The sequence below is a fragment of the Strongylocentrotus purpuratus genome, unplaced genomic scaffold (genome assembly GCF_000002235.5).
Source record: "Strongylocentrotus purpuratus isolate Spur 01 unplaced genomic scaffold, Spur_5.0 spur5_scaffold_16, whole genome shotgun sequence".
Classification (NCBI taxonomy): Eukaryota; Metazoa; Echinodermata; class Echinoidea; order Camarodonta; family Strongylocentrotidae; genus Strongylocentrotus; species Strongylocentrotus purpuratus.
In genome coordinates this window covers 14,641,038-14,663,641 of record NW_022145601.1, presented here as the reverse complement: position 1 = coordinate 14,663,641, position 22,604 = coordinate 14,641,038, and the positions used below count along the sequence as shown (strand labels likewise).

Genomic DNA, 22,604 nt, shown 5'->3' with positions numbered 1-22,604 from the left:
ATCAGACAGGGTGTTTAAATAGCAAAGCAGCACTGATGTAGGACACACATAACATCAAAAATGCAATTACTGTCCTAAGTTTTCTCTTTATTTCCTCTTTTACTTTTCTTTTTCCTTTTTTTTTTTTTGAGGGGGGGGGGGGGGGGCTTTTACTTTATTTACCCGTTCTTTTTGTGTCATTACTGCATTACCAGGCAATAGTCCGGAAGATGTTAAAGGCCGAACAGAACATTCCTCTGTCCCATGTAAATAGAGAATCACTTATCTATTTGCAATTTAATTGACTGCAAATTACGTTCAAATATTTAATGGCAATTATCTCCTGATAGCAACTAAGAAATGCAGGGTCCAACAATGATCCATGAATATGCTTGCGAGGATCTAAAGCTTGCAATTAAATCAGCGTAAACCCCCCCAAATACGAAATCTCCTATGAATCTGAAAGGGCAAAACGGAGAAAGAAATACACATACGCACGCGCCCACCCACCCACACACACACAAGCGTTGAATATCGGATAAATGAACTGAGGGTAAAATTTCTTTATAATATTCATCAATGTTTTCTAACTGCAATAGGTGCATTATAATTATCAGAAATAGAAACAGACATAAAGAATGATGTACATGTAGCTCATGTTGTTAGTTATCTACACGGAAATATTTCTCATGATAGACAATATAAGCGGTCTTGATAGGCAGGTGGTCTGTATATAGACAGCTTGGTAATATAAATGTTAAATAGAAAATATTAATCAAGGTAAACGAAACATGTGGGCTTTATAGACAAAATGGTCTCTCTTTCCAGGTAGCTTTTAAAGCAAGTTCGACTATATAAACAGAGACATCTATTTTTTGCCGGTAAACTGAAAACAATCTGAAATTATAAAATCTCAAGTACAAGTAAATATAAAGCTCCTCGCACCGGATGCGTCATTTTGCGTTATGTAAATGTATCTGACCTTATCAAGCTTGTAAACTTAGGGCAACTTAGGGCAACTATACAGTCAAACCTGCTTTTATAGTGACCACCTGTCTACAAACACAACATTTTTTGTTTCCCTTGAAAACGGTTTCTGGTTGAAACATGTACTAAAGGAACCTGTCTACAAAAATCCCGTTTTGTGTTCCCCCCTGGACGGCCGCTATAGACAGGTTTGACTGTAGCTCATACAGCGGCCATTAACGTCATTGTTTACACTTCTTCTTTACCCCCATTTATTCCATGATATATTCCACTCTTGCGTGACCACATTGCGTTTTACGCCAGGAATTTTAAGAAGAAAAATAAAATAAAATTGACAACACGGTGAGCGGTTCAAAAAGACTTTTCAAAATAGCGAACAAACATGCATATTATTTTCAGAAATTGAAATGGAACGATGCAGCAATAAAAGATAAAAACATAATTGTTGCCAAATTGAAGAGGAAAAATATGATCAATGATTCAGCGACACTCCTCCGTCAGCCAAGGATACACATGCATAGTATCACGTCACATGAGTGAAAATCCTGAATTTATCTTCAATCATGTATGACCTTAATAGAAACACCTGCTAATGTCATCATACTTTGATCTCTTCCTCGTTATTAATGTCCTTCATATCACAACAACTAAAGATAAGCCTCCCAAGCTGTCATACGGGTTTCAAGTATTGTCGGTTAAGAGCTAGATGGGCAATAAAGTAGTAACCCGAAGTGTAAAAAGTGTTTTGAATTGATGCAAAATTCATATCATTGCGAAGGGGAAACCTTACTGATCAAATAGAACAACTTCTCTCTACAGAATATGTTTTGGGCCTGCAGTAGTCATCTTTAAAAAATGTTGATTTTGAAATCCAGATTTTCTGCCTTCAGCGGTCCTCCGTAGAGCGTCACATGCGAGACACAGCTAGCCACAAAATTGCATTTTACGCCTTTCTAATAAATATCTATATGATTGCCAGCAAATTATTTGTGTTTTTCAAGAGAAGATCATTCCATCCAAATAATTAGTTGCCGTGAATTTTCTTCGGGTGACTACTTTAACTTTCTATCGAAATATATAAGCGTATACTGTATGTACCCTCTCATTCTCTGACTCTCAGTAGACTATATCATCCACAGGTCGTAGGTTTTCTACTTAATACATATTTTAAAGATCGTCTTCCATCTGCCATTGTAAAACATATCAAGGGGCTCCAATATTACCCCGGCTCAGCTAGGATACAAATTTTGGTGCTCACTACCGATATACTCATTACATACCCAGGTGGAGAGTGGCAAATTAGATTAGTGTCTTGCCAAAGGGCATTAGTGCCAGGGTGATGCTCGAACAGCGAACCCTGTGATCCACAGTCCAAATACGTACCAACCAGACCACGGCACCTCTGCAAATACTGCATGCTACCATCTCGTTTTCTATCTATCTATCTGTCTGTCTTTTCCCTTTCCACCTGTACATGCATCGAATGAAAACGAATTAGTTTCTACATTGAAATTGTAGAATTATAGTACAAAAGGCTACACGTCATGATTTCTAGATGGAGGAGAAAACGTACATTTCTTAAGTCACAAGAAACAACAATAATTCATCTCTTGTCTCGATCATAATGTTTTATAATGTTTGAGGAAATTTAGTACTTAGTGTTTATGACAGTTTATCTGTTTTTTGAAAATAACAATTTATATTTATAAGTATATGCTTATTTATGATTCAAGGTCAGAAAAATAATTATTGTACTTATACCAATGCAGAAGAAAATAAATCAAATCAAATCAAATCAAGTGGTAAACGTGGTGACTGTTTAGAATCGCTCGAAAATGTTTGTTTTTAAACATTTTTTGGAAACATACATGTAGGTAAGTATGTGTATGTAATTCAAATATATAATTATGTAGAAGGGAAATTGCCAAATTTTCAAAACCGAATTCCAATTGATAATGTTTATATAAGGACTCGTGTCATATTATGGTTAGTTATTATTCGCCACTTCATGTCATCCAAAGTAATCTCGAATTGATCACCAAGCAACTGCATCTAATGTTAGTCATCCGAAGTAGATGGATGATTTATACTACTAACTTCTTGATGAGTGCCTTGTGAGACCCATTATTAATTTTCTTTCAAGTTTTATTGTTTGTTTGCTTAGAGTTGCGGGGACTCTGTGATTATCTTCGTTTTCAGTCCTTTTCTTTAAGACATCGATGGAGATGAATAATTAAAAAAAAGAGTGAAAATAGAGAGAGAGAGAGAGAGAGCTGAGGGAGAAAAAGAGAGTATGTGCTTTGTGGTGTGTGTGCGTGTGTGTGTATGTGCGATTAAGTTTGCTTGTGTGTAATCGAGCGTGTGTGTGTGTGAGTTGAGTGAGTGAGAGAGAGAGAGTTTAGGGAGAAAAGAGAGTGTGAGTTTTGTTGAGTGTGTGTGTGATTTAGGGTGAGTGTGTGTAATTGAGGATACATGAGTGAGTGAGAGGGAAAGAGACAGAGAGGGAGAGAGAGAGAGAGAGAGAGAGAGACGGAAAGAGCTCTAGACAGAAAGTTTGGGGAGAGACTTTAGGACAAAATAGACAGGTAGACAGAGGGAAAAAAAGAGAAAGATGGAGAAAGAGAGAAAGATTGAAAGAGAGAAGGAGAGAGAGAGAGAGAGAGAGTTGAGGGAGAAAGAGAGTGTGAGTTTTTTTTTTTTTTGTGTGTGTGTGTGATTGAGGGTACATGAGTGAGTGAGTGAGAGGGAAAAAGAGGGAGAGGGAAAAAGAGGGAGAGAGAGAAAGAGAGAGAGAGAGACGGAAAGAGCTCTAGACAGAAAGTTTGGGGAGAGACTTTAGGACAAAATAGACAGGTAGACAGAGGGAAAAAAAGAGAAAGATGGAGAAAGAGAGAAAGAATGAAAGAGAGATGGAAAGAGAGGGAGAGAGAGAGAGATGAGAGAGAAAAGAGAGTGTGAGTTTTGTTTTGTGTGTGTGTGTGTGTGTGTATGTGTGATCAAGTGTGCGTGTGTGTAATTGAGGGTACATGAGTAAGTGGGATAGAGACAGAGAGGGAAAGAGAGAGAGAGACGGAAAGAGCTCTAGACAGAAAGTTTGGGGAGAGACATTAAGACGAAATAGACAGGTAGACAGAGGGGGAAAAGAGAAAGATGGAGAAAGAGAGAAAGTATGAAAGAGAGAGAGAGAGAGAGAGAGATGGAGATGGCGGGAAATTGGATAGAAAGTCTTTTGGGAGTTATTGGTGGCAATAAAAGTAAAAGCGAAATGCGGGGACTATTTTCGGCGCCACAACATTACTAACGCAGATGCTAATGTTAGGACATGAAGTGTGATTTATTTAAAATGGGATTTATAACACCATGCATGTATAGTGCCTAATAGCTAGCGGTGTGATGACGTATATTTGGTGAGGCAGAGGGAAATACAAGCAACGATTTCATCAGTACCATTAACAGACCCTATTTGACGTGTTCGGGACATTCCAGTCATGTATATGAAGGGATAATAATACCTTTAGAAAACAGAATGGTCGTCTTGGAGATTTAAATTCTTCAGAGCTAATTTTGTCGTATAATGTTCCTTTCATCTCCCTTAAAGCTAGACAGGCTAAATAGCTTTTATGAAAGTTACAAAAAAGAACAAAAGACACAATTAAAGTCAGTAGAGATGCAGCAGAAGATATTAGGCAAACCTAAGATAAGTACACGTGAAGAGGGAGAGGAAAAGAGAGGAAGAGAAAGAGTTAGAGAAAAAGGGGGGTTAGGAGGTAGGCAGGGAGTGGGGAGACAGAGAGCGATGCAGAGATGGAGTATATAGGTGGGCTGATTTTGGTAGGTGTGTGTGTCTATGTGTGTTCGTGTGCCTACACGTGGAAGAGAGAGGAAGAGTGAGGGAGAGGGTGGGAGAAAGAGAGAGAGAGAGAGAGAGAGAGAGAGAGAGAGAGAGAGAGAGGAAGCAACTAAAAAGAGGAACACTCAATCAGTGCACATGCTATTGGCGCCTTTTTACAACATAACTATACCCTCGATCACCGAACACAACACTCTAGCTTAAAGGGACAGTTGAGTTCTTTTTTAAGACCTCAATTGCCTTCAAAGTGCATGGTTGTTGCTCTTATTCTTATTAATGACATTTCCAGTGCCCTTTTAGGACCTAATATTGCAATGAAGGTATTTTTAGACCCCAAAGTGTGACATTTAGATTGAATCCAATAATACCAATTGAACGCCATTCTTAAAAAATTACGGTGACCGTTAATTAATTAATTAATTAATTATTAATAACAATACACTGGCCGGCTGGTTGTGCGTATTATAACCAACACGAAAAAGCTAACGGAAAGCCAACATTGGCTGGCATAAAAAGTTATAGGCGCTATCTCCTTTTTTCAACGGCTGGTTAAAAATGATCGAGTATAATAATATTGCAAACTTTGCGCATTCCTCCAAAAGATTTGAATTAAGGATTGATAAATGGTGCTGGTCATCTTTCATTTATCTCTTTACCCTTTAAGCCTCTGCCGTCTAACTTTTCCCGTACAGAAACAAAACTAATCGTAGTGGAAAAAATAATTACCGGTGACCTTTTTGAACAACTGTCGCCGGAGATGAAATCCTCCAATAAAATGGATTCTCTCCTTGAAGCAAGGAAGGGTGAGAAGAAGAAAAAAACGTGTCAGAGTTAATTCGCACCTGAAGCGTACATGCTTGTAAAGATGATTATCGTGGAGGAAGGACATTCCGTATGGGCCTCACATCACTCCTACAAATGGGTTCATCATATACCCTCCAAAACGTGAAGGTGATAAACACGATTGAACGGTACTAATAAGACATTGTCAGAAACACATGTGTCCTCGATGGAGTACCACAGGGCGACATATTTATTCGACGCTTATTGGTAATCGTGTTGGCTAGTGTGATTTGCAGCTCTCAAAATCTCCAAACGAGGGAAAAGGTGTGACCAAAGTTTATGAGTGTTTATTCTGTAAGATAGAAACTTTCCCAAAAATAGTGTTGCATCAATACAAAATTGTAATTAAATTCTTACTTCCGCGGCATGAAACTTTTGCGAATCTTGTTTTAGTATCCAAAATCCGGCGTCCTACACTCAACACGTTCACAACTATCGTCGAAAAAAAAAAATCAACCAAGGGGTTTGTTCCTTGTTTGTCCCTTGGAAATCAAGATTGGATTTCGCGATACGTCATTGTCATGTTCACACATTACAAAGAGTGATACACAAGTCAAGGCTAAATACATTGCCTTAGGTTGAATTTTTGAAAGTCACTTGGTATATCGTATTACTCTAATTCTTTTTAGAGGGCTATAGGAAAAATCAAATTTTACATCTATTATAGCAAGGGAAAGGAATCCGACCCCCTTTCGATTCACCTGTACTTTAAATTGTTGGCGGTAATCTGTTTTCCGCAGTTGCATCACAATTCCGACCACGGGTTACCCTGCCGTGACGTCATCGATGCGCCTAGCGCTGCGAAAACATGAAATCCACGTTAAAAAGCAATACACAAAATAATGTACCATGTAATTATTGTTATTTCAATACCACTAAGCGCCACTCTAACCCAACTAGCATAGCCTTTCAAAACATGAATACACTTCTACTTATTAATATTCCCGCCTCTGATTTTTCAGAAAATCTCTAAACTGACCAAAAAATGATAATAACCATCCATTTTTCACAGATCTCACGCTTGCTGGGCTACGCCCCTCGAAAAAAGGGCAATACGGTCACGTGGCTTGATGACTCATTTGACGTCATTGCGGACATGTCCGATTTGTCCTACAACAAAGGATCTTACAATCTCATTGTAATTTATTATTAGGAATGACGAAATTGCCAGAAACGTACCAGAATTATCAAGTACATATTATTTTTCGGATAAATGTCTTTTCCCCCCTTCAATCAATAACATAGTTTGCTTTTTTAAAGACATTTTACTTCCTAAATCACCCTCCTTTTCACCGGAGAGGTTCCTGCAGTGACGTCATTGCGCGATACAGCTCCGAAACTGTGCTTTTTTTCTGAGCATTCTCAGTCGTCATTTTTAAGGCAAATTTCCTGAATTATTGATGATTTCTAAGAAAAATCATTGTCATGTTCGGTAACTCCGTCAACAATTATTCTTCATGTCTTTTTTCATTTTTAGCCCGTTTTGGTTAGAGTTGCCCTTTAATGCTCTTGCTGCCATTGCAACTTTGTTCACCTCCCGTCTGAGAGATCACAAAGGGTGGTATTCTCGAAAGCGGACTAACTTTAGTCCATGGTTTAATCCACCGACTAAGTATGGAATGCCAAGTGTCCATATTAATATATTTTTGAATAACTTGATATGTCCCTAAATTACCATGATAACATAATTATATCATAGTTATATTGTTGTTTATTAGTTATGTTATTACATTTTATTTTAATTTAGTGACAGATTAAATTATTCAAAAACATATTCATATGGACACTTTGCATTCCATACTTAGTCGTTGGATTAAACCATGGACTAAAGTTAGTCCGCTTTCAAGAATACCACCCAAAGAGTCAAGATACTGACTCGGTCTATTAACAAAGCAATCTTCATATAGCATGAAAATGCCGAGACAGTGCTTCACTGAAACATTTCAACATTCAAAATCAACTTAATGAAATTAGCCGAAGAGCCCAATCCCTTCTCTCTCTCGCTTCCCCTCTAACATACCCTCTCCATTTCACATTCTTTTTCTTCCTTCCTCTCCCTCCCTATTTCATGACAGATGCCATTTGCATTTCTAATCCACTGCCCCCCCCCCCCCCCATATCATGAAGATCAATCGTCTTCCCGGAAAGCACTTTTATCGATCAAGATAGTGGTAATATAAACAAGAGATGGTGTTATATTAGCCGAGTTTCTCTTCGATCACTGACCCGCACTGGCTGATCAATCCTCCAAGCGTCACAATGTAAATATGATCGATTGAATTTCCGCCCCTAAAAAAACATTAAGGTTATAGTATCAGCTTGTAACTCTCACGATGGTTATCGTTTGTAAATGTACATGTATGTTGATAATGGAATGGGTGATTTGATGAAATGTTTTCGGTATCATAAAACTTTTTTTTTAAAGGAAAATAATTTGATATGACCACAAATTTATTTTATATAGATGCAAGTTTTTTTAATAGTCAAATAGTTGATGAGTTTCCATTTCATTTCAAACGTGAACACAAATACATCGTGATTATTATTCTATCGTATGTTGAATTTGCATTTTTTTTTAGAGGGGAAAAGGGATTAAGGCCCTGTGTGTCCCGAATGAAACGATAAATAATGAATTATGACAATTATCACTACTTCAATAGTCTTCACGATACATTTTACTCCCTTACCCCACCCCGGTTACATTAACTTTTTTTTTTTTTTTGCATTTTCTTTTCGTAATGTTGCAGTGGTAATGTCTCTTTTTTTTTTATCCCTCTGATACCTCTCTATCCCCTTGTCTGCCCTATAATCTCACATATTATTTCGTCTGTCATCCCTCTTGACTCCCAATACACACAAATAACACAATAATACACTTCAATTATTGTGGAATAGCCTGACAACGACTACTGAGAGCCGGCCGTTTATTCAGTATGAATGTTTAACAAACATTTCTTCTCGTTTCCTTCACTGGAAACCGTTTCCTTCACTGGAAACCGGACCTATCATGGTCCAGGATAAAAAACCAGAGATAAAACTCAACGAGCATAAAAACTCTGGAAAACCTTATTCAAACACAGTCATGTAACAGTACATGACACAACGCACTTTTATTGTAAATAAAAGTTGTCTCGTTGAAAGTTCAAGCTAGAATGATTCAATTACACACTAATTCATGCCACGCCCTGGTCTCCGTGGCAGAATTAGCTCGCACACCTGTACGAGCTGCCTATGCAAATTACATTCCATCGGGGCACAGCCCCGGACCCAACATAAGTATGCATTCATTAACGATACAAACAACATTTGTCTGCTATACAATCGTACCGCAGACAAATAATATTCCTATTCCCTGATGAAAGCTTACAATTCTTAAACCTATTCATTTTGTATTTTCATTTCCTTCTTTAATAATATCACTTCATATTTCTCAACCTGTTCTTCTCTGTTTCTCCCTCTAAACACTTCCAATGGTTGCCTCCATTTGTTCCTTTCCCAAAGACCATTTTTTCGTAATGTAATCAAATTTAATGCACAAATGCCTCGTTACAAACTATATATCATTCACCTAGTATACGAATAGTTGTATTTCAGTTGTCAGAATGCGAATTGCATTCAATACGTGTTGCCAGCCGGTCAGGTAGGACAAGCCATAGTGTTTGTCCTACCTAGCAACAATTAATGTATGGCATGTTTCTTAAACAATGCTAGCCTAGTCCCACGCTCTCGACAAGGTTCTAATTTCATTTTGCGTCATCAGCATCTTTTTCAATTAACATCTGCCTACAGTACATCAAATTAATTACACGTTCGTTCTTGGTATTTATAGCCCCAAGGTAGGACTCATTTTGTTTTATCAGGGTATCTTTAATAGATTGTAAATATAAAAATTAATTAGTACTCGCGTCAGTGCACCTTACCGTTAAATTAAGGACACGAAATGCGTCAATTCATTAACAATACAGCATTGTACTTGACTTATTGTGCAATTCACCTGCAACGCCACACATATTTTTTCTCCCAGGTGTCATAAATAATTCATGACGCTGTTGCATGAATAACTTTTATTAGAGAAGTAGCAGGTACGATGTTATGGGGTTCCGTCATTTTTGTGTTCTAAATCAGTAAATGTTTCAGATCAAGACCTGTAAAAAGGAAACAACGTTATTGTATTTCTGAGCATTTTATTTTTACGAATACCAGTTGAAGAAATTGCGTAATCATTGTAAAACTTTCTCCACAGTAAGAGTTGCTAATAAAATTCCACTAGGCCTACTAGGTCTATTTAAGTTTACATTGTGTAAATCCAGTTTCGAATTTCATTATCTGAGTGACTTGATGAATAGAAATATCTGTTCTTGTGTTCACACATTCTGAAAGTTGCTGTACTTTTAACACATATTGGAGTCGTTGATTCATTTATTGTAGTTCCTATAAATCCTAGACTAGTTAGCTTTTCATGGAGTTACAAATTTACGATGAAAATAGTTTAGCTCAAATCCAAACGAAACCGGTTTCAGGCTCAGCCAGAGGTACACAGTCCGTCCGTCTTTTATTCAAATTTGAGTTAGTCTAGACCCTATGCCCTTTTCATTTGTCAAATGAGAACGTCTTTAAAATAAAGAACACTGTTCTCATATGTATATACAGACTATACATATAAATTGCTGGTTAAAATCGACACTGACCTGTGGAATCTTGAAGAGCTTTAGGAGATTCGCCACCTGTACGGTGCACCAACTGGTTGATGCCCCGACTACTCCGGCCACACGCGAGCCTCGATCCCGATTCTTACTAGACTTAGTCCAGGCACTGTCCACTGTATCGTTCACCTTACATGCCGATTCCACATCGGTTGGATCCACAATATTATAATCCAGGTCCTGGTCGAATCGAACAAACTTCACAGACTGTTCTAACGAGTATGCTTCATGACTGCAGTCGTCAAACGCGAGTAGACCGAGGGTAAATCCAGGCAATATAGACCCGTTATTGATCTTATCCAACGTATAAAGCATCGCTTCGACGGATTGGATACCTAATTGCTGAAGGAGCTGTCCACAAACATGCTTGTCCGAGGACTGGTGAACTCGCAACAAACCTCCAATAATGATATCACCATCTATCCGTACTGCATGATTTGAAGGCCATTTTGAAGTAATGTCACTCATATTCACAGCCGATGTTATCAAAATAAATGTAGAAATAACGAGGAAATATAGCTCGAACAGGAGATCAGACGCCATTTTTCTGAAGCAGGATAAATCATATCACGCGGGGAAAATTAATCAGCGGTGAATGTATTCCAATAAGCGCGCGCTTGATTGGTAGGTCTAGCATCAACCTGCACTAGCGCTATTACTTGTGACTTCTTCTTATCGACGGCTTTCTATATAACTTCATTCTTGCTCGCTAAACCAGTGTAGTGGCGGTGCGCGCGTATTTTTCGTCAATCTCCGTTTCACAATTTCTACCAATGTGTATCACAATTACATTCTAGTCATCCAGTGGTAGATACAGCAATGGGAAACAACTTATTTGGTTGAGCCGCGGATTGTTTTTCCTCTGATATCTTTGACCCCTCCCCTTGCTTACAGCTATCACAATCTGCTCAGATGTGACAGGTGAAGGGGTGACGGGATACGAACATTTAGTTGTAGCAGGTTTTCTCCGACATAGCGACACTTTGGTATTGTTTTTCAAGGGTGACTGTGATTGTACGGGAGTGGGTCCCTTTCGGTCGACCCCTTGGATCTGCCTATTTAGTTAAATTTACAGCAACTGAATTTTCGTTGATATGATATTATTTTGACTGTTTCAAAATGGCACCGACAATTAAAAATTATATTTAACGGAAAATATCTAAAGCGCATGCACATACTGAATCTCAAATAGATTTTGTTCACCTTTACATTCCTATAGAGAATTAAAGAGTGTCACGGCAGCGGGCTAGGTGTCCCTCTATAAGCATGTAGGCCCACTATTCTCTTGAAGTCTTTGTATCCACATCATCAATGACATCATGATCATGATGATATACATGAAATGGATCGATATGATTATGTTTACAAACAGAATATTGAGTTGTTACATAGCATTGTAAATTGATTTATATGTTTATGAATAGATTATTGATGTACATCAATGAAGTTTAATAAATACAATGCAGTACATGAACGCATGATACTTTAGAAATCATTTACATTGAATGTGTGCATGTATAGGCCTATGTGTAAATTTGGTTATCAGTCAGATATGATTATTTACGTCTAGGGACTTTGTCGTGCTGTGATTGTTTGTCTAGAAAAACAACTTGTATTATTTACAAGACCACGGCGATGAACTGAGACAAAAATTCTCACATGTATTTGGAAGGATGCCTTTGATATTACGCCATGCTTTATAGTACGTTGCCATGGTAACAACGCTAACGCCCAGAGCAGTCTTTGGATTTGAATTGCGGTTATCGTCTGCAGATTACAGTGACATAATCTTCATGTTTAAACAATTTATCGATTACGTTAAACCACTTGAGAGATACTATTACATCCTAAAGACAAATTCGTTAAATTTGTTTTGTAAAGTAATGTTGCCGATGGAAAGAAAAGAAATGGACGAATTTGGCAAAGAATGTATCGTTCCTCCGTGAATTGAATGACATAATAGCGCCATTTCTTTTAATGCCATGACGTACATGGCCTAGATTTCTTTTCTATTGCTTCAGCTTATTTCTTCCATATTTTATTCAGCTTGTGGGGAGATTTATACTGAAGCGCTGCTTCGGGTTAATCAAAACGGTGTTGAAACAAATCCTAAAAATTGACGTTATAAATTAAAACTTTCTGTTATGCAGTAATGGACAATACACTGATGTAAATATGCCAGAAAATAAATAAAAGTACGAAATCAAACGGAAAAGAATGAATATATGAAAGCAAAGTAAGATAGATGTAAGAATAACCTATTTTGTTTGTAACAACAAGTTTGTAACATGAAGTAATACAATATCGTATTATAGCCGTCCCCTCTCTCTCTCTCTTTCTCTCTCTCTCTCTCTCTCTCTCTCTCTCGCTCTCTCTTTCTCCCCCCCCTCTCTCTCTCTCTCTCTCTCTGTCTATTTTATCCATATTGTGAAACATGAATTTGTTATTTATAGGGTTCAGGCATTCACGAAACAAACAATCTAAAGACATCATCCTGCTTGTTATCGTCGCAGTTTCTTTTAATCATTTTCCCCATTTTATCAAAGATGGATTTTCCTGCCGCCATTTTCTTTCACGACAACAAAGACAGTCATCGTCACACGTCATTTTAAAATAAAATAATCCAAATCAAGAACTGCCAATATTCAGCCCCAACAACTCAACAGTTTGTGCTGAAATCGCATCCATGCTCCTCCTTTATGAAGTTAACTATGTCGTACTTCTGTCTCAAATTAACGTCACATGCAACCTTTAACCGCCTTTCGCTGAAAAAGTACTCGATTACAAGAAGGATGTAAATAGCACCCCAAGATGTAGGGTAGGGAGGGGGGGGGGGTAGGAGAATGAATGGAAATAGCCGAGGAAAAGTGATCCGGAGTCGCTGAGTACCCTCTCAAATACTGGGGGCGACTTGGTGGGACATGGTGAGAGTTAGGGTGATTGTTTGGCATGCCAGCGGCATAAGTGAAGGATGTGTCCCTGGTGAGATGGTCAATGGGTGCCTCCATGTCATCAGGCAGCCTCCAAGTGCCTATAATTTAGTCTCTACGGAACAGGGTCATTTTGGGAGCCATGCCCAACCAGGGCATTGTAAAACTTAACCCATATACATCCTGTCCCGTTCGCCTTCATTTTACTTGCAGTTAATTCATACATGTCTATGAGCCTTTTTGAAAGCTTAAAAAACGCGAGTAATAATATTCATAGCCGTGTTTAAAGCCCCTCTAAATTGTTGGGAGCCCCAATAATTTGATGGCAAAATTTCATTTAGATTAGAGGATGTCATTTAAGACATATTATTTCTGCAAGGATTTTCAAAACAAATGTGTTTGAAGTCCAATATGATGAAAGAATACAAAATGTAGGTTTTCTGCGTATAATAAAAAACCCAAATTATGTAGTCTTGTATCAGTATATTTTGTCTTTAAACACACTTTTAAATGACATCCTCTTTCACATTATGATACAATCTATAATCAAAATTTTGCCATAATTTTTTTGATGAATTTGGGGCACTTAACACTTTAGAGGGGCTTTAATAACACAGGACTATGTTTGTTGGAGTTGGAGGGTGGGGGGGGGGGGGTGGGGCGGAGAGGGCCCAGGTATTTTTTGAACTAGTTAATTTCAACCACTTTAATTCATAACACACTACTTGATTTCTAAATTCATGAGCATCTTTGAGCATCAAGTTAATGGAATTCTGACTAGCTGCCATCAAGCTATACGTGACCATAACCGACGCAAGGGGTTAAAAGGTCATGACGCGGACGATGACGACCACGATGATGATTACAACCACCAACACCCCGCCATCAAGACAATGATATCACCACAATCACATCTATACTCTATTACTATATATCATCAACCGCCATCAACTTATTCATCATCATTCAACTGTGTCTGTCATCTTAAAAATGACAATATCTAATTTTCTGTCTTCATTAGCACCTAATATACTTCTTCTCTGTCAGTATAATCATGTCGTCATGCAGGCATAAAAACAATTCTAATCATCGTCATCATCTTCCCCATCATTACCCACAAAAAACGACCCCAAAACAAACTGACTAACAGAAAGCTTCGAGGTTAACTTTATAGGTCACAGAATGTAAGATAAATGTACTTTACTTTCAACCTCGTGTACATGACAGATGACTGGTTAATTACCTGTTTTAATATACGGGCATTGTAGATTTAATTACTAGAGTGTATTTTTATGATGCAATAAAACCTGAGCCACTAAATCAATCATTTAAAACACCCTGGTCATAACGTTTAATTAAACTCGTTGAATGATTATCATTTTTTCGGTATCAAGGTTGAAATTTAATAGTCGATTATTAGTCAAAATATTAGATCTAGCCAAAGAAAACCAAGGTCAGTGGATTTAATGGTAAACAAGTAATTCCCGTGTACCTGTCAATCAATCAATCAACCAATCCAGACTATTTGATGTATAGAAGAAGAAGGAGGAAGAGGAGGAGGAGGAGGAGAAGGAGAAAAAGAAGGAAAAAAAAAGAAGAAGGAAAAAAAAAAAGAAGAAGAAGAAAACGAAGAGAAAGAAGAGGAAGACGAAGATTAAGAAGAAGAAGGAGGAGGAAGAACAGAAGAAAAAGGAGGATCGAGGAGGAGGAGAAGAAGAAGAGGAAGAGGAAGAAGAAGAAGAAGAAGAAGAAGAAGAAGAAGAGGAAGAAGAAGAAGAGGAAGAGGAAGAGGAAGAGGAAGAGGAAGAAGAAGAAGAAGAAGAAGAAGAAGAAGAAGAAGAAGAAGAAGAAAAAGAAGAAGAAGAAGAAGAAGAAGAAGAAGAAGAAGAAGAAGAAGAAGAAGAGAAAGAAAAGGAGAAAAACAAGAACAAAAAGAAGAAGAAGAGGAGGAAAAAGAAGAAGAAAGAAGGCGAGCTTTACAAGCAGGATAAATCAAGAAAGAAATCAAGAAAGAAAGCAAGAGGAAGAAGAAGGTGAATGAGAAGCAGAACAAGAAAGAAGACGAGGAGAAGAACGACAACAATAACAAAGCAGAAGAAGAATAAAAAGAAAAGAAACTGCTCCCGCGCAGAGTTAAAAAAAAAATCGTCAGTAGCTACTTGTTTGAAACCCATTCAAGATGTAAACGACCTAGTAAGAGCAATGCACTTGACCTGCATCACAATAATACTCAAAAGTCGCCATCATCACGTCCAGACAATTGGGCCTACATTTACAAGATAGGAATTAAGCCACCAGCATTTTGTCTTATAACAATGCCAATCAGAGTTCAATGGTATATAGGTCATTATGACAATGATAGCTCACAGTACAATTGACCCAAATAATGATATCAATGGCTGGGTCCTTGAAAGATGATTGACTTGTCTTGAACTGAAAGCTGACCTAGGCAGTGTCATATCATGTTAATAACTTTATTTGATATTTTTTCAACTTCTTTAAATCTAAATAGGTCAAGTTCAGTTTGATGTGTGTAAACATCCGGGTTGTTTAATGTTTATAGTACGAAGGTAAGGGTATAGTGGACTAGAGGTCAACAGTACATAATAAGATACATGTACGAGTAAATGGTATTGTTTTATAAAGTACATTTCAATTTATTTGACTTCAGTTCATGTTCTACATTAGAGGAGGGAGGATAAGTGTAGACAGTAACAGCCATCACGTATCTCTTATTGATGGTAATGGACTAGCCTTCACCTTTCACAGTACAGTACGTGGTTTTACCCCCCTGAGGTGAGTATGAAGGTCACATGAATGTTCTTTGTTACTCAAATATGTACATTTGTGAAGTTCATTTAAAAAAAAAGAATTAAACATTTTCACTGAAAGTTCATCATAGTTGAAAGATACATGTGGGGGTAGAAATAACAACCGAGTAATAAAAAATGAAAAATCTGGAAAATTTAGGTAGTAGTCCAGACCACATATATACATAACAAGCAGGAGAGTTGTGTTTTTAATCAATTATATTTTGTGCAAGTTTTTTTCTTCAGTTCGTTATATTTGATGATCCCTACAACCCATATACATCTTACTTCACGATAACCAAATGAGAAATACTTTGTCATTGATCCAATTTCTCTTCAAATGAGATTCCACCAACAGAAATTTTATAAAAAAGTGCTTTGACTTGAAGACAATGTTCAAAACTCTGGAGGGAGGCCGAGGGAAGACAGTAATAGCCATCACAATAATCAATGTCTTCTTTTGAACTCAATAATGGCCTTCACCTCTATAAGTTTACTAATAGTACACTGATCTTGCTCATGGATATCATACACGAGTGTTTATCTTATCATGAAATAAAATCTCACTGTATAGGACCGATCATCGTTCATACAATGCATACCAATTATACCTTCTCTTTGGAATAATTTACCATTGAATTTGAGAATCATAACTTCCTTAGAGACCTTTAAATCCAAGCTGAAATCTCATCTTTTATTAACAATACCTGTATGCACTATGACACTCATCCAAACTCTCTTATTCTTTTTATTTTTCTTGTGCGCCTCGGAATAGAATTGTCTAGATAGACAGCGCTATATAAATGCCTATTATTATTATTATTATTAATCAGTGATATATTAATTTTACATATGAATAATGTAATATACAAATCAAGCATTTCATTGCAAGTATGTCAGATTTACAGTTTTAATATTATTACCAACATTGTTCAATATTACATTCGGACCAAAAGGAAAGTGACTTCTCATTAACCTTAGGCCTAAAGTTTGCCAAATAACCCGCTATTTTAACTATCCCATCGCAAATTAGCCAGCTAATTTGGGTCTTCATCATGTTTGGTCGAGAAAATATCCCAAGAAATCTTGGTCTTGTTTCCAAAATATCCCGCTATTTGGGAAACAGCGGGCTAATTTGCACCTGTCCGAGCTAGTTTGTGATGAGCGTATTGGTCTGGCGGAGACGCAATTTCAAGCTCCGGGATAGTATCCCGATTCTGAAAATAGGGGGTTATTTGGCAAACTCGAGCTGATGAAGACAGGCATAAAGACTGATTACCGCAAGCTAAGGATCACTGTCGGATCCAGTGGCTTAGTTGAGTGATAAAAAAACATCCATTTTGGACTATTAAAATTAACATATGAAATCCCGTGATTTCAGGGAACAGCTGATTGTACCTGTTATGTTAGTTGAGCAGGCAGCAAGCACTGCAAGCTTACAGAGTCAAGAATTCATCCAAAAACATATTCAATCTGAGTGACAGTTTGCACCAATCGACAAATGATTTATAACATTAATAACATAGAACGCAGTATAGTCAGTATGTATCTGATCACTCTTACTAGTCCTTTTGGGTGGATATGGTCACTGTGGATGTTGAACTGATTTCAAGCGTACATTATAGTACATCAGTGCTAAAACAAGCCTCAATATAATACAAGGTCAACATCAGAATTTATGGAGCACATGATAAGCAAACATCACATCAATTAAGCCTAAAACTATATATATACAAAAAATTATTCAAGTATTTCATTCACAAATGCAGACTAATGCAAGATTATAGCTTTTTTTTAGAATTCAACAAATTCAAATTCAACAAATTCAACAAGTCATTTAAAAACAGAAGATACATGTCACTTGTTTAAAAATTTGCATTTACAAAGCATAAATTCCAATTACATATAACTTTTTATATCCAATGAGATTTCAGGTTCAACCCCCCCCCCCCCCCCAATAAAACATTTCCCTAAACTTGAATGCACCCATAAATAGGCATAGTAGGGGGATTTGAAGGGGAATTTGACACCATTCTGGTCTTTACCAAATAACAGGTGTTGCCAATTCCCAAGAGTGGACTCGACTTTTACGACAGACAGATCTTGTGTAATGCACTGTGCTTTAGCTCACCACCTTTAGACTTCTCATCATATATATCAAGTTTCCCTCGAACCCCAGATATAAGCAAGCTGGAGTATTTTTCTGGTGGGACCACGGTTTCGCTGCTTCCGAGACCTTTTGCACACACGGGACACATTAATTGGTAATCCAACCAAATCTAGTGTCAGCGAATTATGATGCAATAGTACATGGACACCGACTACTATGTGGCTTTAAGCTAAAATATGGCCCAGTCTCCTACATACTATATACAGTCAGTGACACCACCGGGATTCTTAATATGATAGTGGAAGTACGATGTCATTCTTAAGGATAAAGAACTTGCTACTATCTGCAACTATCTCTAAAATATTGTCAGGCACTTCTCTCAAATAAAGACTTGAAAATATACACATGAAAAAAAATGATGGGTTAATATACACTTAAAAGATGACTGGTGAATATACACATCTCTGTTCTAAGTTTCCAGTTGTTGAGAGGGCCGTTGTTTGCGAGATCTCGCAGGTGTCTTTCCCTTAGGCTTGGTTGACCTCTTGACTGATCTTGACTTGGATGGATTGATGTTCTCCTCATCACTTTCACTCTCTGAATCAAGAATCATCTGAAAAGGAAAAAGAAAAAAGAAAATACAAATTCATTAAACTGAACAGGAAAATAACATCTAAATGTTTTAACATTTAAAACCTGCAAATTATTGCTGGAATAGGAAAACAACACAAAATTCTATCCATCTGAATTAAAAAAAATTATATACACAAGTATATCAAACTGAACTGACAGAACAGGAAAATAACAGACACAGAGCATGTCAAAATTTCACTCATTTATTCTTAGAAGAGGTAAACTCCTAGAATTGTTTAATTTTGTTCAAAAGTACGGAGCGAACGGGAAAGGTCCTTGGAAAGTACAACAGGGAGTTGTCAATTTCTGTTTGATTGATAATTTTTTTTAAAACTTAACTTTCTTATTTCCTCAGAATTTTACTAATCTTTTACTCTAATTTTAAAGCTTATAACCAACTCAATACCAGAGTGGGCTTCCCCTGTAAGAATATTCACAATAGTTTAAGAAAAAAGCTACTACAGGTATTAAAAACAATGCAATGCTAGTGGATTTTTGCTGCTATCTGGTAGAATAATTTCATTCTTCTACAAATGTGCCTGCCTTTCTTCATAAAACTGGTTTCATATCAGATGTATTCATTCATATCTACATTACAAGTCATTTCATTGCTTTTATCATCTCAATGTGGTAGTGTTATGGGACATGATCAAACATCATTTCCCTATCTTATAATTCCTTACATTACAATCGGGCATGTCTTCATCGGCTTGAGTTTGCCAAATAACCCACTATTTTCAGACTCAGTATATTATCCCGAAGCTCAAAATTGCGTCTCCACCAGACCGATAAGCTCATCACAAACTACAGCTGTAGCTCGGACGGGCGCAAATAAGCCCACTATTTCTAAAATAGCGGGATATTTTGGAAACAAGACCAACATTTCTCTGGATATTTTCTCGACCAAATATACCGCTTATTTCAACTGCGGGCTGATGAGGACGCAAATTAACTGGCTAATTTGCAATCGGGATAGTTAAAATAGCGGGTTATTTGGCAAACTCAGGATGATGAAAACAGGCCTAATTATTTGATCCAACCATGCTCATGGCTACTAGTATATCATCCAACAGGTGCAGTGTGTTATTATTTTACGGAGGATTTGAATGTTTTATGACAACCAAGGTCACCACATTATTTAGCTATCCCTTGCTGATAAAAAGCACTTAGTGTTTTAAAGGGATCCAGTAACTTTGTCTTAGATCCTTTCACAAAAAAAATCCAAAATGATAATTATAAACCTTTAGGTCAGTCAGGAACCCCATGACTTTTACAAGCCGATTGCCGGTTTTCATAACACTACAGTTTATTGGGGAAAACGAGTATGGTAAAACTGGTCACTCAAAGATTTTTACTTTTTTGAGGCACTTCTTGATCATTTTGAAGCGCAATTTTTTTAGGGCTTCAATATTACACCATATCACAGACACTGATAACACGTAGGGCCGTGTATCTCAGATTTAACATTGTTAAACGATCCCTTTAAAATCTTAGAAAATGTATATCTTTAGACTCAGAATTTAAAATACATGTTAATAAAGAGAGAATTTTAATCAGAGATGCTTTTTCAAATAAATGACACTCATTCATAAATTAATGCATCTAGTGACATGTCATATAAACAATTGTGGTTTGTAAAAATGCTGAGACGTGGTTTGATCCCCAATACGGCACTAATGTCCTTTGGCAAAGCATTAATCCTCATTTGCCACACTTGACCCAGGTGAGGTAAATGGGTACCTGGCAGGAATTAATTCCTTGAAATGCTAGAGTGCTCTAATAGCAGCTAGGCTAAAACCGGGGTAATAATTAATGCGCCTCGGAATAAAATTTCTAGATAGACGGGCAGACGGCGCTATAGAAATGCCTATAACAATAATAATAATTATTATTTTCACACTTTGAAATGATACCCTGAAGTTTTCAAACTATTCAGCTTCTCACCTTGGGCTTTCGAGGAGGAGCAAAAACATCATCACTGTCCTCGTCGCTAGAGAAGGCTATAGGAGGGGGTACCTTCTTACGCCCCTTCCTGCTCACCCTAGGGGCGGAGCCAGGATCAGGGAGCGAGGTATTGAGAACATCGGGCTTGCGTCTGTTACCGACATCGTCCTCGTCGTCATCATCGTCTTCTTCCTCCTCGTCGCTAGCGCGGTTTAGATCTTTCTCCTTGAGGGTCCTGGCAGGGGTCTGTCCCTTCTTGCTTCGTCTCTTGGCTGCCAAAAGAGGGAGGTAATCGTTTTCAGATACAATGGCATATGGATCTGATTCACGGACAGAACAGTCAACAGTGATCTTGGATTTCAATGCATTATTCACAAAGTCAACCAAATTCAACTTGAAGGTATAACAAAGTTTCAGTAAATTTTGAAAATTGGCGGGATAGTGATTCTTTACAATTTTGATATATTTGGATGCATTTAGCCCCTAAAACGCTTCTGATTTCGAGCAAAATTGAATATAAAAATTTAACGGTACTCCCGGTAAATTTTGATAAATTTCAGCTAGCGCTTACGGCCATACAATTGTAGCTGCGACCATGATAATCTCAGAATATGTAGTCGTGATATATAATTTCCGAACGGGAACAACTAATCTGTAGATTTTAGTCAAGAAACATTGTTTTATAGCTTAATTTATATCTTGACCTTGAGAGGGAGCTATACAACATAAAGGGTTTATTATTTACAATTTCATAACTTTAGACTCGATTTCAACCGCGAAAACGATAACTGAATATTGTAGGACCTCATATGCGTTCAATATGTTCATTTGAACCGAATTCATGACCCCATACCAAAACTTTGTATTACCTTTAATGATACAATTAGAGGGGGGGGGGGGGGGGGGGGGGGGGGGGGGGGGGGGGGGGGGGGGGGGGGGGGGGGGGGGGAGGGAGAGAGAGAGAGAGAGAGATAGAGAGAAAGTTTAGTGACATCATTTTACCTGCTGGCGTTTTGCCATTCTTTTTAGTGAGTGCAGCAGCAGCTGTTGAAGCTTTAGACGCTTTCTCGGCCGTAGCATTCTCATCGGCTCCTTTCAGATGGAATTCATTCATCTTCTGCTCATAATCCTCCACTAGAACCTAGATTCAATCAAATTATTCAGACCACAGTTGGTTATAACCAAAACAAAATAGCTAATTTAGAATTTGGAAATTCTTGTATCATATCCCACAGGAACAGTTTTGATCTCTCAAATCATTATTACGACCATCCTGATGAAACTCTTTCATGATCTAAGTAAATTTAGTCTTCTAGCATTGTTATAGTCTAAATAAAATGTCTTTTCTTCTCCAAACATCCTACCTATTCTGATGTAAATATCATCAATGCAATCTACAGGAACATTGAATTGATGATCTCCTTTTACAGAATCTGCTGTAAAAAAGGTTTAAAAACGCAAACTTTAAAATTTATTCTGGAATTCCCAGGTTTTCATGATAAAAAATGTATTACACATTTGGCATGTAAAAGGCAACTATCCTGATATTGCACCTTGTCTTCTATCTTTTTCTTCTCCAGATTACAAAATGATCCTGAATATCAATCATTCTGATAGAAATTATGAGTCTCAACCAGATAGTAACTTCATTCATTCACACAAACAAACAAAAAATTATAAAGTATATGAAAGCGAAGAGGTGAAATAGCATCATCCCTCCCCCCCCCCAACAAAAAAAAAAAAAAAAAAAAAAACTTGAGATAGAATACCTAATAGTGTTTGCTTGATTTAAAATCTGTTAGCAACAACAAGTTA

The 22,604-nt window shown here is 37.4% G+C and overlaps 2 protein-coding genes across 2 annotated transcripts in view; both read right to left on the bottom strand.

The window, feature by feature from the left end:
• Window positions 1-10,830, bottom strand: part of LOC583252 (metabotropic glutamate receptor 8) — a 75,897-nt gene extending 65,067 nt beyond the window's left edge. Inside the window, exon 1 of the mRNA XM_030987413.1 lies at window positions 10,348-10,830. Coding sequence (XP_030843273.1) covers window positions 10,348-10,830 — 483 coding nt within the window. The remainder of the gene's footprint in view (window positions 1-10,347) is intronic.
• A 7,212-nt stretch (window positions 10,831-18,042) lies between these two features.
• LOC763232 (condensin complex subunit 1) overlaps window positions 18,043-22,604 on the bottom strand; it is a 41,006-nt gene continuing 36,444 nt past the window's right edge. Inside the window, exons 30-32 of the mRNA XM_030986864.1 lie at window positions 21,792-21,930; window positions 20,790-21,061; window positions 18,043-18,825 (exon numbers count right to left, since the gene is read on the bottom strand). Coding sequence (XP_030842724.1) covers window positions 18,682-18,825; window positions 20,790-21,061; window positions 21,792-21,930 — 555 coding nt within the window. The 3' untranslated portion in view covers window positions 18,043-18,681. The remainder of the gene's footprint in view (window positions 18,826-20,789; window positions 21,062-21,791; window positions 21,931-22,604) is intronic.